Source organism: Triticum aestivum, chromosome 5B (genome assembly GCF_018294505.1).
Source record: "Triticum aestivum cultivar Chinese Spring chromosome 5B, IWGSC CS RefSeq v2.1, whole genome shotgun sequence".
Classification (NCBI taxonomy): Eukaryota; Viridiplantae; Streptophyta; class Magnoliopsida; order Poales; family Poaceae; genus Triticum; species Triticum aestivum.
This window is the reverse complement of record NC_057807.1, coordinates 279,249,522-279,267,126: the sequence shown is the minus strand read 5'-3', so window position 1 is coordinate 279,267,126 and position 17,605 is coordinate 279,249,522. Positions and strand designations below refer to the sequence as shown.

The window sequence follows — 17,605 nt, the reverse complement described above, 5'->3', positions numbered from 1 at the left end:
CTTGAAGTATTATTGTTTTTATGTCAATATTAAACTTTTGTTTTGAATCTTATGGATTTGAACATTCATGCCACAATAAAGAAGATTACATGATAAGTATATTAGGTAGTATTCCACATCAAAAATTCTGTTTTTATCATTTATCTACTCGAGGACGAGCAAGAATTAAGCTTGGGGATGCTTGATACGTCTCCAACGTATCTACAATTTTTTTATTGTTCTATGCTATTATATTATCTGTTTTGGATGTTTTATATGCATTAATATCGCGTGTAAACCCGGACATTATATATGCGTGCACCAAGTTTCGATGAAAAAGGACATTTTCTGTGGCAATGTGTAAAAAAGACAATTTTTTATGCTTGATTACAGCTATTCATGAGGCATTTTTTTTATCTTTTTCTTACATGCCACAAAAAATGTCATTTTTTACCGAACATAGGATGTCCGGATGTACACGTGGGATTTTTTCTCGAATTTTTTTAACATTTTAAAATGTGTTTGTTATACATATTTCATAATAAGTGTATCTACACCTAGGAGCCAAAACGCAATGCCTTTGACTAGTGATATTATAGAATGGAGAGAGTAACAAAAGAGAACGTATGTATGGCAGCCCAGCAAACGAAAACAACCCCTGAGACAACACGTGCGGAACAACAGTCGGACGCGAGCCTACCCTGCGCAAGTCGCATTGTTGAGAAACGAATATTAAGAGCAAAACATCATACGGTTAAGGGTTTGATAAGACTTAACTATTTTTCATCTAGTTGAGAATTAGTAAAACCGTTTTTTTTTTCAAAAATGAGAGAGTGGATGGGTTGATCTGGGGAGAGAGATGCTTTGGGTTAAATTCTAAATCACGTGTCTCAATGGAGAGGGGGGACAGCGGGGCCAGCAACTGTCCAAGCGCTTTTGCTACGTTACCTGCACAGATCACAATCTGACGGTGAACGGTTGTGATAGCCTTATCCTGGGTATACCAACATATCACATAGTAATACAATTTTGTCTTATAATACTCTCCCTTCGTTCCTATCCTTCTTTTAGAGATTCCACTATAAAAACTACATTCATTCAGATATATATAGACGTCTTTTAGAGTATAGGTTCACTCATTTTACTCCGTATATAGTCTATAGTGGAATCTTTAAAAAGACTTGAAAGGAGGGAGTAGGTGTTTAACAAATCACCAGCCAAAATTAGCAGATATTTTGACTGCACCGAATAATGAAGGTAATGGGTCTGAAAACATGACATGACAGCATACAGAATTACTGGAACTTCAAAATTTCAGTGCTGTCATAAAGCAACTTTTCAAGTGAGGTATATTACCACTTATGAAATTACAGGTAACTGCATACTAACTATTTCAGTAACAGGATGACTGGTGCAGATGTTAGAACACTGAGTGAATTCATGATGACTACTGATGATGCCAAAAAAGAAAAAGGATAAAAGGCACTGCACGACTCCTGCAGTCTGGAGTTACTCGGTGGTTTTATGTCTTGCATTTACTGACGACTGCTGCACTGCGCTGAAGAACCCCATGAAGGAATCTAACTGAGCTTAATTCTATCTATACTCTTGACAAGTAACACGGCCCCTTTCCCATGGTGGAGCTGCACATTAGCTCCGGGTGAAGAGAACTTGCACAAATATGACAAGTAGCTGGTCAGCATGTTACTACCTCCGCATCATTTCTTGACAAGAAACAGCTCAGCAACACTGCTGCAGGACCCAGCTGGCCGAGCACGGAAAAAGAAGGCGTCAACCTGTGTTCGCTCAAGCTTGCCGATCGAGTGAAGGCCATACTGCATATCTGCCTTGTATTTTGGGAACTCAGAATCCATAATATCCTCAAACATATGCTCTGTATACAGAACCTCCCCTGTAGTAGTATCCACGCTATCATCCATCTTATGAAGACTCACAGACACCTGTAGCTATGCACTAACTTTCCAGGATTTTTCCTTGCCAAACGGCTGATTGGACGCTGGTGCCTTTCCATTGAGGATGCCAAAAGTGTTTTACCTTGCATTATCTTATACCAAACATATCGGTACGGAAGCATGTCCATAAGAGAGGAGTAAGATGGGTAGTCGCCAAGCCGGAGAAAAGTGATCACTTCATACATTCTGAAGTAGAATGATGTCTTGAGAATTTGGGGAACAAGAGCCACATGACAATTCATGAGATTTACCGCCTCTAGAGCCTCGGTCTGCATGATCTTCAGAAGACGATGCATGTCATAAGGCAATTCCTCCCCCTGGAACAGTACATGCTTGATGATCTTCGCCAGCTTCAGGAAATTATCCTTGATGAGCTGCTCTGTTGCAGCAACGAATAGGATGTCTGGTGAAAATCTTGCAACACCATCACAGATTACAATTTTGGAGTGATCTAGGTCCACAATACATAGTCCGATCCTGTGCAAACAGTTGATTTATCCTGAATGAGTGTGTCACAGCATGTATAGTAATGAAACTGAACTTACTAAGAGATATTGCAACACCATCACAGATCGAGCACGAGTCTAACCTGTGAAACTCTGAGAGAGAATTAATCATATTCCAGCAGTGAGACTTAGCGATATCCTTGACAAAAGTTTTGTACTTGCCATTGCGATCACCGTAAACTGGTCTTGTTTCGAGCATCGGGTTCTTGACCAAGTGCTCTTGCAGACTGATCATCTTAATGCCGAGTGTGAGTTGCCCTCTATAAGAGAAGTTTCCCGTTGCAATATGTGTATGCCAGTCAAAGTCATCTTTTGGATCAGTTCCCTTTGAAGAATAACTCCCTGAAAATACAATGCAATGCAATCCAGGGAGCATGAGTTTGTTTGCTATCAAGAAACAGTTGACCAAAAATCAACAGCAAATCTTGTTGTGACAACAAAAAATAACCAAGCTATGCATTATCAACTCATGAGCAAGCCCATACAAGGAAATTAGTGCACCTATTCTCATTATTACACTGGAGACAAGACGAGCATTCTGATGTAAATAAGACGACAATATTCAACTGGTCTTCTAGAACTGAAGAACGCACTTTTCAGTTCAGTTAGCCAATTACTGCAATTATGTCTTCACTACACACTCTCACTATTAGCATCATGTGACACATGATCGAGTAGATAACACGTGCATTCAATCAAGCTGTCGGCAAGAAAATAATTCAGGATGTCTTAAAAGATTAAAAAACTCGATCCACAACGTGTTGCTAGTACCAACAGACTCAGTGTGTTTTAAGATAAGTTATAACAACATAGTTCAACTTAGCTTAACTAGATGGCAGTTCAAATCACAATAGAATATCCAGCCTAATTGCTGTCATGTCAAAGGGAGAACTTACGTGTCAGAAGATGCCTTCGGATGGGTGTAGGCCATTGATTGGTGCTGCGGTGCGTGGGCATCTGGATAGAAGTGACATGGGAGCTATTAAGAAAATTGCATAAACCATAGTTCGCATTAACACTCGGACAAAATTTCTACAAAGTCTCCCCAGCTGCCCAGCCAAACATGCAACTAAATAGTTAGATTCTATATACCATGCAGATAATCATATATTTAACATGTATTTGAATTAACATACAACATATGTTTTCTCTACACAAGAACATCAACAAACTCAGTTGGTTAATATAGTTAACATGGAAAAAAACATCTCTAAATTAAGCCTCCTATGAAATTTCAAAGTGGTTTGCCTCCTCTCTCTACGAAGGATAATCATGTCCAGAGCAGAGCGTCCATAGATATATCTGTACACAATCAATTTTTGCATGAATCAAACAGATCACTTACATGGGTAAGACGAGATATTGCACCTCTCTGTGACGTTCCCAGATTACATGCGTCTCTACGCGAAAAGAGATAGCCTGGAAATGCAATCGACAATAGCCAGTTCATATGGATTAAAGAGGGGGTGTCGGTTTGTTTCATCTATATGTAGAGTGAAAAGATCAAGACGAAATAAAAATCAAAGATGCTTGAACTTGTAACAAAAAGTAAATATAAATTCACTGATTAGTGGTCCATAATTATAATTAGACCATAGTACTTGAGCAATGGGGTGAATAAAACAGCAAAGAAGAAATAATACTACACAGGGTATAGCTGATTGTCCTGTTTTGGAAGCTGTTAATATAGTTGCTGTTGAGCGTTTTGGAAGCTGTTAATATAGTTGCTGTTGAGCTCTTATGTACACAACTGTTACAAATTGGATCTGAGACCAAAAATCCTAACTGCATAAAACTAAAGACAGCTCTACTGTCAAGTAAAGGGAGCAGAAACAAATTTAATGCTACAAACATTGAAGATTTCCTGACCTACTTGATGTGAAACATAGTTATTAATGTTTATGAAAACATTACATTGCCTTGTTTTAGGCCGGTATTGCTAGGGTAACTACCCACAGATGATGCATTGCTTAATGCGTGCGACTCATGTGCAGTTTGAATATGTTCTGTCACCCTAAATGAAACAAAGTTAAACTGGGGCAGCAGAACAAAAGTGACATCCAACACCCTTGGTGCAGAGTGCATTGACTGGTTTAACGATGCAAAAACATCCATCACAGATATATCACCTTTGTCTAGGGTTTCCATGCTATCTCGTAACTTCAGATGGTCGGATGCGACACCTTGGAGCACCTGTTTGCCAGTCGGAAGACGAGGAGCTCTGGTGGAGATAGGGGCCTGAACACTCACGTCTGAATCAGATTTCGCAAAAAACACCGACCGAATTCGAGATCGAAAAGAAAGGGAAGATGCTCGACGGAAAGGGAAGATTCGCTACCTTCGCCGAGTAGGACCTGAGAGATCGTAGCACTACGGGCATCCACCGTAACTTCTCCATGGAAGCCGACGCGAGCGGCGGCGCTAGCGGGCGGCGCTAGCGGGCGGCGCAAGGGCTGCCCCGAGGCCGGGCAGGAGAAATAAAAGTGGGGATTCCAGTTACGCCGCGGAAGACAAGAGATGCTCGCCGTAATGATTAAGTAGCTCCCGGAATCGACCAGCGGAACACGCAAATTAATGGGCCCGGTGCAGCACACGCAAACTAATGGGCCGGCCCATGTACGGTCCGGCTGCCCTGTTTTTTTCGTTCTTTTTTCTTTTTTTGTTTTTTTGCTTCATTAAAAATGTTCAGGCTTTCAAACAAAAACGAATTTTAAAACCTCACAAATTCAAAAAATGTTCATGAGTTCAAAAAAAATATTTTAGAATTTCAGAAATGTTTGTGAATTTAAAAAAAAACATGATTTCATTAATTCAAAATATGTTCTCAGATTTTAAAAAGTGTTCAGAAATTCAAAAACTTTAAGTGACTTATAAAAATGTTCATGAATTCGAAAAATATTCATGATTTTCAAAAACTGTTCATATTTTCAGAAAATGCTTATGAATTTGAAAAAAATAGTCACGACTTCAAAAAATGTTTATAAATTCAAAAAAATAATCATGACTTCAAAAAATGTTCATGAATTTGCAAAAAAAAAGATCACAATTTTCAAAAAACACAAATTTGAAAAAAATGTTCCCGAATTTGAAAAATGCTTGTGATTTCAAAATATTTTCATGATTTCATAAAAATGATCACAATTAAAAAATGATTTGGAGTTCAAAAAATGTTCATGATTTAAAAAAATATGTCATGATTAAAAAATGTTCATGAATTTTAAAGATGTTGGTAAAGTGAAAAAAGGAAAAGAAAATGAACAACAAGGCCTTTAGTCCAAACAAAATTGGGGTAGGCTAGAGGTGAAATCTATAAGATCTCGCAACCAACTCATGGTTCTGGTACGTGGATAGCAACTTTCACGCACCCTGTACATGGCTAATTCTTTGGTGATACTACAGTCCTTCAGATCTCTTTTTATGAACTCCTCCCATGTCAAGTTTGGTTTACCCTGATCTCCCTTGACATTATCAGCACGCTTTAGCCGTCTGCTATGCAATGGAGCTTCCAGATGCCTGCGTTGAAGATGCCCAAACTCTATATCATATACCACCATTCCGGACCCTATCCTTTCTTGTGCGGCCACATATCCATTTGAACATGTTCATCTCCACTACACCTAACTGCCCATCATCCTCGAATGGGCTAGAAGATACAAAACATGTCTTGTTTCTGTGTCAAAAGACGAAAGAGGTTTGGGACAAGTTAGGATTGTACAAGGTAATTAATAGAGCTTTTGCTATTGATACGTCTCCAACGTATCTGTAATTTTAGATTGTTTCATGCTATTATATTATCAACCTTGGATGCATTATATGCCTTTATATATTATTTTATATTATTTTTTGGGACTAACCTATTAACCTAGTGCCTAGTGCCAGCTCCTGTTTTTTGCTCTTTTTTACTTTGTAGAAAATCAATATCAAACGAAGTCTAAACACAATGAAACTTTATGGTGATTTTTTCTCGACCAAAAGGGACCCTAGAAGGTTTGGGAGGAGGCCAGAAGCCTTACGGGAGAGCCACGAGCTCATAGTGCACGCCCGTGATCTCGTGACTCCCGCGCAACTCCGTTTGACCTAATTCCACTTTTATAAATTTCGGAATATTCCCAAACCAACAGGGAGCCACCCGAAACGCTTTTTCCACAGCCGCAAGCTTCTGTTCTTCCATGATCTCATCTGTAGGCCTTTTCCGGTACTCTACCGGAGGGGGAATCAACCACGGAGGGCCTCTACATCAACCTTGTCGTCCTACCGATGATGCGTGAATAGTTCACCATCGACCTACGGGTCCATAACTAGTAGCTAGATGGCTTCTTCTCTCTCTTTGATCTTCAATACCATGTTCTCCTTGATCTTCTTGGAGTTCTGTCTGATGTAATCTTTTTTTGCAGTGTGTTTGTTGGGATCCGATGAATTGTGGGTTTATGATCAGATTATTCATTGAAAGTAATTCAGTCTTTTCTGAACTTTATTATGCATGATTGTTATACATTTGTATCTCTCTCCGATCTATCTGTTTGATTTGGCCAACTAGATTGATTTATCTTCAGTGGGGGGTGCTTTTGTGATGGGTTCAATCTTGCAGTGTCCTCGCCTAGTGACAGAAAGGGTAGCGAGGCATGTATTTGTATTGTTATCATTAAGGGTGAAATGATGGGGTTTATTCATATTGATTGAGTTTACTTTGTCTACCTCATGTCATCTTGCTTAAGGTGTTACTCTGTTTGTTATGAACTTAATACCATAGATGTATATGCTAGATAGCGGTCGATTGGTGGAGTAATATTAGTAGATGCAGGCAGGAGTCGGTCTACTTGTCATGGACGTGATGCCTATATATGTGATCAAATAAAAATAGATCGCGAAGGCAAATATAATAAAGAAGAGACCAGGGGGCCGTAGATTTCACTAGTGGCTTCTCTCGAGAAAAATAGCATACAATGGGTAAACAAATTACTGTTGGGCAATTGATAGAACTTCAAATAATCATGACAATATACAGGCAATCATCATTATATAGGCATCACGTCCAAGTGAAGGAAATATGCCCTAGAGGAAACAATAAAGTTGTTATTTATATTTCCTTATACCATGATAAATGTTTATTATTCATGCTAGAATTGTATTAACCGGAAACTTAGTACATGCGTGAATACATAGACAAACAAAGTGTCGGTAGTATGCCTCTACTTGACTAGCTCGTTGAACCAAAGATGGTTAAGTTTCCTAGCCATAGACATGAGTTGTCATTTGATTAGTGGTATCACATCATTAGAGAATGATGTCATTGACTTGACCCATTCTGTTAGCTTAGCACTTGATTGTTTAGTTTGTTGCTATTGCTTTCTTCATGACTTATACATGTTCCTATGACTATGAGATTATGCAATTCCCGAATATCAGAGGAACACTTTGTGTGCTATCAAACATCACAACGTAATTGGGTGATTATAAAGATGCTCTACAGGTGTCTCCGATGGTGTTTGTTGAGTTGGCATAGATCAAGTTTAGGATTTGTCACTCCGATTGTCGGAGAGGTATCTCTGGGCCCTCTCGGTAATGCACATCATTATAAGCTTTGCAAGCAATGTGACTAATGAGTTAGTTGCGGGATGATGCATTACGGAACGAGTAAAGAGACTTGCCGGTAACGAGATCTAACTAGGTATTGAGATACCGACGATCGAATCTCGGATAAGTAACATACCGATGACAAAGGGAACAACGTATGTTGTTATGCGGTTTGACCAATAAAGATCTTCATAGAATATGTAGGAACCCATAGGAGAATCCAGGTTCCGCTATTGGTTATTGACCAGAGATGAGTCTCGGTCATGACTACATAGTTCTCAGACCCATAGGGTCCGCACGCTTAACGTTCAGTGATGATCGGTATTATGAGTTTATGTGTTTTTATGTACCGAAGGTAGTTCAGAGTCTCGGATGTGATCACGGACATGACGAGGAGTCTCTAAATGGTTGAGACATAAAGATTGACAAATTGGATGACTATATTCGGACATCGGATGAGTTCCAGGGGTCACCGGATAATTATCGGAGTGACGGGGGGTTATCGGAACCCCCGGGGGAACTAATGGGCAAACATGGGCCTTGTGAGAGAGAGAGGAGGGGGCCTTAGGGCTGCCCCCCCCCTTGAGGAGTCCGAATTGGACAAGGAGGGGGCGCCCCCTCTTTCCCTCCCTATCTCCCTCTCCTTCCTTTCCCCTCCTAGTAGGACTAGGAAAGGAGGAATCCTACTACTACTAGGAGGAGGATTCCTCCCCTCCTTGGCGCGCCCTAGGGCCGGCTGATACATCTCCAATGTATCTATAATTTATGAAGTATTCGTGCTATTATATTATCCATCTTGGATGTTTTATGGGCTTTACTATGCACTTTTATATTACTTTTGGGACTAACCTATTGACCCAGAGCCCAGTGCTAGTTTCTGTTTTTCCCTTGTTTCAGTGTTTCGAAGAAAAGAAATATCAAACGGAGTCCAAATGGAATGAAACCTTCAGGAAAGTTATTTTTGGAAAGAAAGCAATCCGAGAGACTTGGAGTGCACGTTAGGGGATCAACGAGGAGAGCACGAGGCAGGGGGGCGCGCCCACCCCCTGGGCGCACCCTCCACCCTCGTGGGCCCCTTGTGGCCCCCCTGACGTATTTCTTCCTCCTATATATACCAATATACCCTAAAACCATCGGGGAACAAAATAGATCAGGAGTTCCGCCGCAAGCCTTCGTAGCCACCAAAAACCAATCAGGACCCTGTTCCGGCACCCTGCCAGAGGGGGGATCCCTCACCGGTGGCCATCTTCATCATCCTGGCGCTCTCCGTGACGAGGAGGGAGCAGTTCACCCTCGGGACTGAGGGTATGTACCAGTAGCTATGTGTTTGATCTCTCTCTCTCTCTCTCTCGTGTTCTTGAGGTGATACGATCTTGATGTATCGCGAGCTTTGCTATTGTAGTTGGATCTTATGATGTTTCTCCCCCTCTACTCTCTTGTAATGGATTGAGTTTTCCCTTTGAAGTTATCTTATCGGATTAAGTCTTTTAGTGATTTGAGAACACTTGACGGATGTCTTGCGTGGGATAACCGTGGTGACAATGGGTTATTCTATTGATTCACTTGATGAATGTTTTGGTGATCAACTTGCGGGTTTCGCCCATGAACCTATGCATAGGGGTTGGCACACGTTTTCGTCTTGACTCTCCGGTAGAAACTTTGAGGCACTCTTTGAGGTTCTATGTGTTGGTTGAATAGATGAATCTGAGATTGTGTGATGCATATCGTATAATCATACCCACGGATACTTGAGGTGACATTGGAGTATCTAGGTGACATTAGGGTTTTGGTTGATGTGTGTCTTAAGGTGTTATTTTACTACGAACTCTAGGGATGTTTGTGACACTTATAGGAATAGCCCAATGGATTGATTGGAAAGAATAACTTTGAGGTGGTTTCGTACCCTACCAAAATCTCTTTATTTGTTCTCCGCTATTAGTGACTTTGGAGTGACTCTTTGTTGCATGTTGAGGGATGTTTATATGATCCAATTATGTTATTATTGTTGAGAGAACTTGCACTAGTGAAAGTATGAACCCTAGGCCATGTTTCGTAGCATTGCAATACCGTTTTCGCTCACGTTTATCATTAGTTACCTTGCTGTTTTTATATTTTCAGATTACGAAAACCTATATCTACCATTCATATTGCACTTGTATCACCATCTCTTCGCCGAACTAGTGCACCTATACAATTTACAATTGTATTGGGTGTGTTGGGGACACAAGAGACTCTTTGTTATTTGGTTGCAGGGTTGTTTGAGAGAGACCATCTTCATCCTACGCCTCCCATAGATTGATAAACCTTAGGTCACCCACTTGAGGGAAATTTGCTACTGTCCTACAAACCTCTGCACTTGGAGGCCCAACAACATCTACATGAAAGAAGGTTGCGTAGTAGACATCAAGCAGTTTCTGGCGCTGTTGTCAGGGAGGTGAGTGCTTGAAGGTATATCTTTAGATCTTGCAATCGAATCTTTTTGTTTCTTGTTTTATCACTAGTTTAGTCTATAAAAGAAAACTACAAAAAAATGGAATTAAGGGTGCCTCATATGCTTCATCTTTTTAATATCTTTCGTGAAGATGATGGGAAGGAAAATTGTGCTCAAGTACTAGAAGAAGAATTACATAGAATGCTTGGCATAAAATATGTGAATTATGAGCATGATTGCAATGTTGTTAGTATGAATTCTTTGAATACCCATGATGCTAATGATATGCAAAGCCACAAGCTTGAGGAAGCTATGTTTGATTGATGAGAAAATTTATTATGATGAAAGCATGCCTCCTATTTATGATGATTATTGTGATGACACTTATGCTATAAAGAATAATGATAACTATGAAACTTGTCATCTTGATCTTAATTTTCAATCATATGATAGTTATTTTGTTGAGTTTGCTCCCACTACTATTCATGAGAAGAATTTTGCTTATGTGGAGAGTAGTAAATTTTCTATGCTTGTAGATCATGAAAAAAATGCTTTAGGTTCTGGTTATATTGTTGAATTCATTCATGATGCTACTGAAAATTATTATGAGGGGGGAACATATGCTTGTAGAAATTTCAATAATATCAAGTTTCCTCTCTATGTGCTTAAAGTTTTGAAGTTATGCTTGTTTTGTCTTCCTATGCTAGTTGATTATTGTTTCCATAAGTTGTTTGCTCACAAAATCCCAATGCATAGGAAGTGGGTTAGACTTAAATGTTCTAGTCATATTCTTCATGATGCTCTCTTTATGTTTCAATTCTTATCTTTTATGTGAGCATCATTGAAATCATCATGCCTAGCTAGGGGCGTTAAACGATAGCGCTTGTTGGGAGGCAACCCGATTTTATTTTAGTTTCTTGCTTTTTGGTTCTGTTTAGGAATAAATAAATCATCTAGCCTCTATTTAGATGTCGTTTTATGTTTTAATTAGTGTTTGTGCCAAGTAGAACCTTTGGGAAGACTTGGGTGAAGTTTTTATGATCATGCTGTAAAAAACAGAAACTTTAGCGCTCACGAGATTAGCTTCAACTTTTTACTGGAGAGTGCTATTTAGTTGATTCTTTTTTCATATGATTACTAGACAAATATCTCAGGTCCACCAATTTATTTTAGAATTTTTGGAGTTCCAGAAGTTTACGTTTGATGCAGATTACTACAGACTGTTCTGTTTTTGACAGATTATGTTTTCATTGTGTTGCTTGCTTATTTTGATGAATCTATGGCTAGTAAAATAGTTTATAAACCATAGAGAAGTTGGAATAAATTAGGTTTAACACCAATATAAATAAATAATGAGTTTATTACAGTACCTTGAAGTGGTGTTTTATTTTCTTTCGCTAAAGGAGCTCACGAGATTTTCTGTTAAGTTTTGTGTTGTGAAGTTTTCAAGTTTTGGGTAATGATTCGATGGACTACGGAATAAGGAGTGGCAAGAGCCTAAGCTTGGGGATGCCCAAGGCACCCCAAGTTAATATTCAAGGACAACCAAGAGCCTAAGCTTGGGGATGCCCCGGAAGGCATCCCCTCTTTCGTCTTCGTTCATCGGTAACTTTACTTGGAGCTATATTTTTATTCACCACATGATATGTGTTTTGCTTGGAGCGCCATTTTATTTTATTAGCATTTGCTTGCTGTTATTTAGAATAATGTTTTGCATCTCTATTTTCAATAAAAATGTCAAGGATAGCCTTTACCATGCTTATTTTGCAAGTATACATGTTGCTGTTTCAAAATAGAAAGTTTACCGCTGTTGCAAAAATTCCCTAGAAAAGTCAGAATGTGATAAAATGTTGAAACTTTTTACATAATAAGCTATGATAAATTTACTACAGTGGGAATTTTCTTTCATAATTTTTGGAGTTAGGTAAGTATGATGAATCTTGCATTCTTTACAGACTGTACTGTTTTGACAGATTGCTATTATGTTTGCATATGTTTGCTTGTTTAATAATTCTATTTGACAGAGGCAAAGGTGTCCCGTCTTTCGATGAGATAGTGGATTTCGCTTTGGTGGAAGTCGACTTTGACGATCCGACTACGAACGTGCGAGGACGTCGCGCCTTAGCAATCGCTAAACCAACTCCGAGAGGTTATTGACCACGCCGGAGCACGATCAACCTGACCACGAAGGTCTGTTTCCTGCGAGCAAACGAAGAACAAGCAAGAAACTGAGATTGCAATCTGGATATTGCGAATATAAGATGAAAGCTTTATTGATCAAGTTGGGGTTCTGTGACGCCTTTGTCTGGTCGTTGAACACAAACGAAGTACGCGAAGTTGCAGCTATGGCGAACTTTTAATCTAAACAAAACCCAAAGTCTAGACGGTGCCCTAAGGGCTGTATATATGGAGGAAGAGGGGGTGAATTTCGTGGCCCTTGGTGAAGGGGTCCGAAACTAACCCTATCTCTTGTTTCCCCACACATACGGACTCTAAAAATAGCCTATACTTATGTATTTCGAAAATACATGGGCCTGGCCCAATAATAAGGTGACGCAGCACCTAGAATAGCCTCTGGACGAAATTTATGAAGTGACATCTTGTATATTTCGTCCAAGGTTCCATGCACTCATTATGGTGGCTTCAAAGTCCTGAAATCATCACTTGTAACTCCGTTCTTGTTCCCCTTGCGCATGCCATCATCTCCATGCTTGTTCTTGCTCCAATGTTCATCCTTCTCCAAGCTAGACCCTTCATTTGTAAGCAAAACAAATGTATCCAATTTAGGCAGCATCATATTCTCATGAAAATTAGAATCATTACCAAGAAACGAAAGTACCTGGTAATTTAGTTGGCGTGCGCGAGCTCTAGTAATTGGTCCAGTATGTATAGCAACAGGGGCTGTGGGTGTAACAATGGTATTGATGTCCTCATCATCCTCCCCTTCTTGAAATGAAGTCGTCCTCGACGGAAGTTCATCTTCCTCACCCAAATATGGCTTCAAATCTGCAATGTTAAAAGTGGGACTAACCCCAAAATCTGCAGGCAGCTCAAGTTTATATGCATTATCATTTACTTTCTCCAACACCTTAAAGGGACCAACAGCACGTGGCATTAGCTTTGATTTGTGCAAATCAGGAAATCTATCCTTACGCAAATGTAACCAAACAAGATCTCCAGGTGCAAACACAACATGTTTTCTACCCTTATCTCCAGCAAGTTTATATTTAGCATTCATACGCTCAATGTTTTCCTTAGTTAACTCATGCATTTTTAAAATCAATTCAGCACGTTCTTTAGCATCAAAATTAACCTTCTTCGAAGATGGAAGAGGCAACAAATCAATAGGTGCACGAGGTAGGAAACCATACACAACTTCAAAAGGGCACATCTTAGTAGTAGAATGCAATGAACGATTATAAGCAAATTCAATACGAGGCAAGCATTCCTCCCACATTTTCTTATTATTCTTTAGAACAGCCCTAAGCATAGTAGATGTCAGGACCCCGACTCAATGCCACATCGATCTAGCATGTAACACCTCATATCACTTTGCGGCCTCACGCACGGTATTCCCACGGGTGTCGCCTTACCTTTGCCCGGGACCGTTTGCGCCTTTTGGCACACGTATATGACAGTGTCGCTAGCATCCATATGATAAGGAGCCCGGGGCTGACATGGCTAGTCGTAAACCCAAAGTGGCACAGACTTACAGGGACAGGCATCCATGACCCAGCATCGAACGTGTCGGTCATCAGCGAGTGAATCCAGGCTGTAGCACTGGGCTAGCAGGACTCCGGTGAACCGGGCTGTAGCGGGCTAACAGGACTCCGGTATTCATCGCGTGACATTTCCCCGAAGGGACAGACACAGGAACGAAGAAGGACACATGCCGGCCAGCCTAAGTGTTCCGGAGCAGTAGCAAGCTACCATGGCTCGGTGGAAACACTAGGAGACATTTCCCGATAAGAGAGGCTACTAAAGATAAACAACTAGATAGTCAGATCCCACACATACCAAGCATTTCAATAACATACACACAATATGCTCGATATGTGCAAACACAACATGGCATCACAACATGACTCTACGACTCAAGTAATTTATTCAATAGGCTCCGAGGAGCGAGATATTACAAACATGGGTCTCATGACCCAACATTCAGAGCATACAATCAAAGCACAAGCGGAAGCTATCATGTCTGGGTACAGACATCTATAAATGAAAAAGGCTGAGAAGCCTGACTATCTATCAGATCCTGCCGAGGGCACAAGATCGTAGCTGAGGTAACAAGCTAAACGTCGAAGTCCACGTGGAACTACTAGTGAGACTAAAGTCTCTCTGCAAAAACATAAAATAGGCAAACGTGAGTACAAATGTACCCAGCAAGACTTACATCAGAACTAACTACATATGCATCATTTTCAACAAGGGGATGGTGGGGTTTAACTGCAGCAAGCCAGCTTTGACTCGGTGGCTATCCTAAACTACGACTGCAAGCGACTCTTTTGAGGTGGCGCACACGAGTCCACATATTCACCATATCAATACACCACTATGGATCCGCTCCCGTCTCCCTACGAGAACGCCATCCATAGCACTCACGCTTATCTTGCGCATTTTAAAGTATCCACTTTCACTTGTCTATGAACTGATATAAGCAATCCAGAAGTCCTTTTCCGCGGACACGGCTATTCGAATAGATGATGTTAACCCTGCAGGGGTGTACTTCTTCATACATGTTTCCACCACTTAGCGTCTGCACACGACATGTGCTCGGCAGACTTTAAGCGAAAGCCGACGTGGGTGTAGACCACGACCTACCTAAACACTCAAGTCTCTAGTCCAGGTTTATCGCCTATTCGGGTTCCATCCATGAGGAGATCCGGCCGGAGTTTCGCTCACAGCCCCAAACGATGTGAACAGGGTTCCCGAGATACCAAACGGGCATCCGGTACACCGTGCCACGTACCTACCGCATCATAGCCCACCCCTACGGTCAGCGCTGTCCACGGCCTCCAGTAAGCTACAAACACCAGAAACTACTTGCAACTCCTGGACAGAGGACTAGGGTGAATAAGAAGTCGAGCGGGGTCATATTTCAGGGCCCAATGCATGGTAGTAGCTGAATCATGGATCACAAACACAGAACTCAGTTCCTAAGGACGGCTTCAATGAGACAACCCACCATGTACTCCTACATGGCCTCTCACCGACACCTTTTACCAAATCGTGTTCACACACTTAGCTCACACATAGTAGGACATGTTCACACACCTCTGATTCATCCTCGATGAATCAGACCTGACTCAACTCTAAGCAGTAGCAGGCATGACAAACAAGCATGAATGAGTAGGCACATCAGGGCTCAAACAACTCCTACTCATGCTAGTGGGTTTCATCTATTTACTGTGGCAATGACAGGTCATGCAAAGGATAAAGGGGTTCAGCTACCGCAGCAAGTAACAGATGAATCGGTGTTGTCCTAATGCAGTAAAAGAGAGCAGGAGCGAGAGAGTAGGATTGTATCGGAATGAACAAGGGGGTTTTGCTTGCCTGGCACTTCTGAAGATAACATTGAGTCTTCATCAGTGTCAACGATCACGTCATCGGTATCACGTCTATCGAGAGGGGACAAATACCGGCAACACAGAAAGGAACACAATCAATGCAATGCACAATATGATGCATGATCATGACATGGCAAAATGAATGTGTTTTGGGCTAATGCAACTAGCAACAGATTAAATGAAGTTGGTTTGAATACAAGATTCAAATTCAAACTCCATATGTGATTATTTAAATGCCCTTTATATGATTTGTGCTAAACAGCACCTATAAGTTGTTCTAACATGCATGAAAATGGTACAGATGGATTCCTTGAATTTTTCTGATAATTTTTCATATATAAATTATTTAATTTGGAGTTACGGTTGAATTTCTATGATTTATTGAAGTTTTAGCTATTTTCTGGAATTTCCTGATTATTTTTAAATCCAGAAAATACTTATTGCGTCAGCCCCACGTCACAGTGACGTCAGCAGGTCAACATGGGCTGGCTCGGGTCAAACCTGACGTGTGGGGTCCACACGTCAGTGACACAGGGGCTAATCCCGCGTTGACCCGGGCTTTGACCCACTACGGGGCCCACTGTCAGTGGCTGTGGGGGGGGGTGTTTAGGCGTCATTAGTGCTAATTAGGCGTGCCACGTCGGCAGTCGCCGGAGTTCGGCCGGCGACGACCAAAACTGCGGCGGGAGCTCGCCGGAGTGGCGCTGCGAGGGGTTTTGGGCCAAGCCAAGGGCACCAGAGGGTAGCCCGTGCCCGTGCGCATCTAGGGGGGCCAACGGGAGGTGCGGGGGTGGCCGGGGTTCGCCGGAATGGAGCCCGAGGCGGCGGCCGGAGCTCGGGTGGGTGCGGGGTTAGCGCTGCGGCTTGCAAACGAGCTAGCTGCCATGCTAGCGTTGCTCCACGGGTCGTTGCGAGTGCAACGGACGCACGCGCGGGGCCGTTTGGTCACCGGGGCTTCGCCGGCGACGAGTCCGTGCGGCGGAGCGTCTCGGCTCCGGTAGAGGGGGCGGCTAGAGCTCGAAATCGGGCTTGGGGTTAGGGGGAAACGAAGCAGGGACTCACGGGGATCGTGCAGGGAGGGTCAGCGAGCTCGGGGAAGCGACGATGGTGGCGAATTGACGGTGAAGATCCTCGGCGGCCGGCGATGGAAACGGCGATGCCGGCGGCGTTGTGGCGCGTCCGTAGGGCCGTGGTTCGGTGGGGAGGAAGGAGGGGTCGAGGGGGAGCTCCTGGGCGCATCGGCGAGGCTAGGGGTGGCCGGTGGCCACGGGGAAGCTCGTCGGCGGCGGCGGGTGTGTTCGGTGGCTGCGCGCGAGAGAGCCAGAGGAGGAGAGGAGCTCGGGGAGAGAGTGAGAGGCCTGGGGGGGGGGGGGGCGGGGCGTCGCGGACGGGGTCCAGGGGGACGAGAGGAAGCAGGAGGTGGCCAGGGGGAAGCAGGAGGTGGCCGAGGCAGCGTCGGCGCGCGCCACGCCTCGCCTCTGTTCGTCCTCCTGGCAGAGGAGGAAGAGGACAAGGGGGAGGAGGTGGGCTGGGCCGGCTGGGGGAGCTGCAGGTAAGGCCAGGTGGGCTTGC

General features: G+C 42.4%; 1 protein-coding gene across 1 annotated transcript; it reads right to left on the bottom strand.

Moving 5' to 3' along the window:
* Nucleotides 1–1,259: 1,259 nt before the first annotated feature.
* LOC123111377 (uncharacterized) lies at nucleotides 1,260–4,983 on the bottom strand. The gene is made up of 6 exons (XM_044532164.1): nucleotides 4,797–4,983; nucleotides 4,588–4,696; nucleotides 3,804–3,877; nucleotides 3,355–3,415; nucleotides 2,542–2,800; nucleotides 1,260–2,429 (listed from the first exon to the last, which is right to left on the bottom strand). The coding sequence occupies exons 1-6, from the start codon at nucleotides 4,854–4,856 to the stop codon at nucleotides 1,931–1,933; spliced, it is 1,062 nt and encodes a 353-aa protein (XP_044388099.1). The 5' UTR covers nucleotides 4,857–4,983; the 3' UTR covers nucleotides 1,260–1,930.
* Between the last annotated feature and the right edge of the window lie 12,622 nt (nucleotides 4,984–17,605).

Excerpts from the sequence above, each read along its gene's own strand:
- LOC123111377 (XM_044532164.1), bottom strand. The coding sequence starts at position 4,856 with ATGGAGAAGTTACGGTGGATGCCCGTAGTGCTACGATCTCTCAGGTCC. Across the intron at positions 3,878-4,587 it reads CATGGAAACCCTAGACAAAG|GCTATCTCTTTTCGCGTAGA; the intron begins GTGATATATCTG and ends TTGCATTTCCAG. Across the intron at positions 2,430-2,541 it reads TCTCTCTCAGAGTTTCACAG|GATCGGACTATGTATTGTGG; the intron begins GTTAGACTCGTG and ends CTGTTTGCACAG.